This window comes from Quercus robur, chromosome 10 (assembly GCF_932294415.1).
Source record: "Quercus robur chromosome 10, dhQueRobu3.1, whole genome shotgun sequence".
Taxonomy (NCBI): Eukaryota; Viridiplantae; Streptophyta; class Magnoliopsida; order Fagales; family Fagaceae; genus Quercus; species Quercus robur.
This window is the reverse complement of record NC_065543.1, coordinates 29,741,557-29,746,556: the sequence shown is the minus strand read 5'-3', so window position 1 is coordinate 29,746,556 and position 5,000 is coordinate 29,741,557. Positions and strand designations below refer to the sequence as shown.

Here is a 5,000-nt window from a genome sequence, read left to right as displayed (position 1 = left end):
GCTGCACCTCCCCTTATAAATACTTTTTGGTGGTACATGATTCTGAAGAATCAAAGGTAGATGATTCGAGGCATATGAAATAATATGAGTTACAGTAGTCCCAGGAAATTTAGACCTCCATACCTCATTAGCTACTGCTCTGTCCAGCCGCTCCTTGGTGTTGGTAGCCCTAGGACGTCGATTGTTCCATGTGAGTTTATATCCAATGAATCCTAGATCAACCAGATCGCATAGTTCCAAAGCTTCACGGAAAGCATCCAGTTGTCTTGGTGGAGTTGGTCTGCAACTTAGTTTCTCCATCGAGCTTAACATCTCGTTGAAGTCACCAATGCACATCCAAGCACCATCCACAAGAGAACAAATATGGGTAAGGAGAGCTCATGACTTGTATCGATCTTATGTTTCTGGCCAGCCATAAAAACCAGTTAAAACCCACCGAAATCCATCGCTCTCAGTTGCCATTGCTAATATTTGATTGTCAGAGTACTTGAAAACATCCAAGGACACATCTTCCTTCCACATCATAGCAAGCCCGCCAACAAGACCCGGTTTTTTGACAACAAACTTATTCTTATACGGTAGTTCCTTACACCAAAAGTTGATACCTTCTTTGTCCACCTGGTTTCCATAAGAAAGTAGATTGAGGGACCTTGTTCCTTCACAATTTTGTGAAGGTTTCAAATTGTCCAAGGGTTCCCAAGCCCTTGGCAGTTCCAACTTAGTATTTTCATGGCTTCCGACAAGGGTGATCCTCCACCCCTGCTGATATAGAATCAGACATACCATCTCCAAACTTCATTCTAGCGCGTTTTTGGTTCAACTTCATAGTCTCTGTTTCATAATTCTCCTCCAGAGCATCTCCCAACTGTCTCTTGCCCAACTTAAGTTTATTGGTGGTCAAAAGCTTTTCTGAGGCCCAATATTCATTCTATTAATTCTTGTCCATGACCTTTTAGTTCTGTCAGATTGTGTCTCAGCTTGGCCCAATTTATTCTTATCTATCTTCGGCCCATTAGTTAAGTCCTCATTCAAATTTAAAACTGAGTCCTCACATGGCACGTGACTTTCCACAATTGTATCCTCAGAATAATTACCCACCATGATTTGCACCTGAGTTTTTGAAACAGTCCCGTCCAGTCTGCCTTTGCCATAATGATCATAAAGACCATCATTGAACGTTGATGCCCTAGCCGCCACCGACTCTACAGTGTGCATCCCACTGACCATCTTTGCTGGGTTATCCTCCTTACCCATCAGTGCATCCCTTGGTAAAGAAGCCGATCGCTGGCGGAGATTTATTCCGAGCACTTACAACTCGTAGCCAGTCCCCGTATTGGTATTCAACAGAAGTTGTCTATTTTGAAGCTTCAAAGTGAGGTGGGCAGTGACGAATATCATGCCCAAGGATCCCACAGTAATGACAAAACAATGGTAACCTTTCATACTTATAATCTACCCAATGCCTTCTCCCATCCAATCCCAACAAGAAACCACCTCTACGGAGAGGTTTGGATATGAGTAAGGCAACCCTTACCCATAGGAATAAATTCTGATCATCTGTCCGTCTTCGTCGTTCCACATCCTCCACCACTCCCATCTTTTTTCCAATCTTCATCGCCACCGTTGGAGACATCATGTCAAACGGCACTCCCCATATTTGCACCCACAGTGATGCATGCTCCAAAACTACATTATTAGCACTTATCCCTATTCTCCACCGAGTAAGCATCAAGAGTTGGTTGTCGAAAGTCCACAGCCCTCCCTTCAGAATCCGTTCAAGTTCATAGTCAGATTGGAACTTGAATTGAAAGAGGTTGGAGTCCACCTCTGAAATCTGCAGTTCTTTGTCTAGTCCCCATGCTTTTCGTAACGTGTTTTTTGCTGCCTTGCGATTATAGGGTTTACACATCAAAAATTTCCCTATCAAACTTAACACACAACTATCAATCTCCTCTGATCTGCCCTCGTCTGAGATCTAAATGTCCTCTTCCTCTTCAGACGTTAATTTCATATTGACCATACTGTTTATGACATCTTCAACCATGGTGTATGTGAGAAGAAGAAAAGTAGAAGAAGAAAAAGGTTAAAGATGAAGGAAAGAAACCCTAGGACTAAAACCTAGGGAGAAATAGCTCGCTTACACGAGAGGGAAAGCTCCTACACGAGGAGAGTGAGAGAAACTAGTAACATAACTTTTTTAAAATGATTTTTTAACAAATGTCCTTGGGGCATTTGTTAACTTTTCACTTTATATATATATCAAGAACATCCCAATTTAAGAAATAATTTTACTTAAAACATTTAATTAATTATATTAATATTATAATCACACGTACGTGATTGAAGTTTTAAAAATTATTTCAGTCATCAATATATTTTATTATATTAATATTGAAATCGTTAAAGTATAACATTATACTCTAGATTGTGTATAACATATTATCTATTACAGGTATGGTCGATTATTCCCTCTATTTGTCTAATAATTTTGCAAATGAAGGTTACTAATCTAATGAAATTAAGTGAGTCCAAAAAAAATTATGAAATTAAAATCAAAGGATAGTAATAGTGATCTTAAATTGCCAGTGGTAAAAATGTTATAAATATTAAATAATTACACATGTTACAATAATGAATATGCATCAAATCTGTGAGCATAATAATAATACTTATTTTACAAATTAAAGAGTGCTTCTTTTATATAATGAACTAGTCGCTAACCCATGCAATGTACGAGACAGTTAAATAAAAATTATAAGTATTTATTTTGCTTAAAAGTCTATGACTTGACTTAAAAAATGTATAACTTGAAAATGAATGAAAATAAAATAAGTAATTTTTGTTCAATATACTAGTTTAGAAAAATTCTTCTTCTTTCATATCATTGGTTCCACATAACACATCCCAACGTGAGCTCTTCTATGATGATAACTTCACACAATACTCAACTGCAATTAAATCTACTATCCACCACCAATCTAATCTATATTATCTTGATAGTAGATCTAGAAATTACATTCTCATATCCTCCATCATTTAGAAGGTAACTAAAATAATGATTGTATGTAATATATAAATTTTATTCTTTTACAATATAAAATTATTAAAATAATTAAAATAAAATTTAGGGTCTGTTTGGATACCGCTTATTTTGCTGAAACTGAAAACTTATTGCTAAAAGTACTGTAAATAAAGATAAAAGTTAGTTGAAATAACATAGTGAAGCCCATGAATAGTACCAAAAAGTGTAATGAGGCTCATGAATAGTAGCAAAAATGAGCTGAATAATGAAATAATTTATAATTTTCATTACTTTTCAAACGCACACCTAATATTCTGGAAATATTTTGAAATAGAATTTTAAATTTCTTAAAACTTAGTTTATAGAGTTTCTATATTTTACTTAAAAGTGAATTATCAAAATTAATGAGAATTTAACCATTTTTTGCAAAGAGTAGATAACCATAGACCCAATTTTTATTTTATAGCATAAGATGTTATAGTTAGATCTGTACCATGTGTAATACGTTTGTCCATTATGATAGTTCCAAATAATATCTTAATACCTATCTATATGAGTTTTCTTTTTAATGATGCCATAAAGGATGGAGTTTAATAGAAGTCATTTAAGATCCAACGTATCCAAAAAAAAAAAAAAAAAAAAGTAATTTCAAATCTTTTAATTGTAAATTTTTTTAATCATAAAATAAACTCTATCTAAACTCTAAAGGAAAGCATTCGGAATGATCACATCATTGATACCGAATTCAAATCTTCTAGATTTCCTAGGGTACTCTACCACATAGATTTTCTTAAATCTTAACCATTCTTTAATGATTTAATGGTCTAAATTCTGCCATGTTAGTATTCCACTAACAATAATCTTAATTGTTTTGTTTGCAACATTATTTTATTATTTTAAGAATATTGTTAGTGGAATGCTGACATGGCAAAATCTTGACCATTAAATCATTAAAGAGTAGTTAGGATTTAAGGAAATCTACTAGTAGAGTACCTTAGGAAATCTTGAGGATCTTAATCCCATTGATACCATATCATGATGATTGCAAATAGCAATATTATTATTCATAATTAATAGATGAACAATAAAACTATGAATTAACAATTTAATATTCAAATACCAAGTTTAAACTACAGCAACACATATATAGAAGACTCCATATATTAGAACATACTTCTTCTACCATTTTCATTATTCAATCAAAACCAAAGTTTCAAAGATAATTCCAATTCAATTAAGACAATACATACATACACATGAATGCAAAGAATTCCAAAAATAAAAACAACAATCTCCAAAAGCCTCTACCTAATACAATCACTATTTATTTATTTCAGATTATACATTCTTTAGTTCTTTTTCCTTTTATGCTATATCAAACTTTTTCTAATTGACCAAAATATCTCTCATATATGTTAACATTAAACTTAATAAGAAAACTTTACGTACCTTTTCTTTTGATGGCACTCCAAGAACCAAAATTAATGTAAGGGACTGCATAGCAGAGTGGTGTTGGAAGAATAATAATATATAAAAAAAATAAAAAATAAAACTATTTAAAAATAATATAGGAATGAATATCCGAGTTGAAATTGTAACAAATAATCCCTAAAAAAACCTATTTATAATATAATATAGGGTTATGGATTTCTAATCAAATTTGGTTAGGGTTATGGATTCCAAATCAAATTTGGTTATATAAATTTTTTTGAATATGTTGGTAGAGTCCATTTGATATAAAATTTAAATCCTATTGAAATTAAAAATGATATAAATTTATCGAGTCTCATTTGATATAATTATAGAGTTTAAATTCTATTGAATTTATAATTTCTAATCAACGTTAATATAAAACAAAAATGAAAAAAGAAGAGAAAGAAAACATGATTGATAGATATAAGGAAATATGATATAATTTTTTTTAAAATGTTGTTGATAAAAATATCAAATTAATGAAGATACATTCCGCTTTTTGAGA

At 32.4% G+C, this 5,000-nt stretch overlaps 1 protein-coding gene across 1 annotated transcript; it reads right to left on the bottom strand.

Moving 5' to 3' along the window:
• Window positions 1-1,354: 1,354 nt before the first annotated feature.
• LOC126704035 (uncharacterized) lies at window positions 1,355-1,909 on the bottom strand. Its single transcript, XM_050403076.1, has one exon. The coding sequence runs from the start codon at window positions 1,907-1,909 to the stop codon at window positions 1,355-1,357; it is 555 nt and encodes a 184-aa protein (XP_050259033.1).
• Between the last annotated feature and the right edge of the window lie 3,091 nt (window positions 1,910-5,000).

Excerpts from the sequence above, each read along its gene's own strand:
- LOC126704035 (XM_050403076.1), bottom strand. The coding sequence starts at position 1,909 with ATGTGTAAACCCTATAATCGCAAGGCAGCAAAAAACACGTTACGAAAA.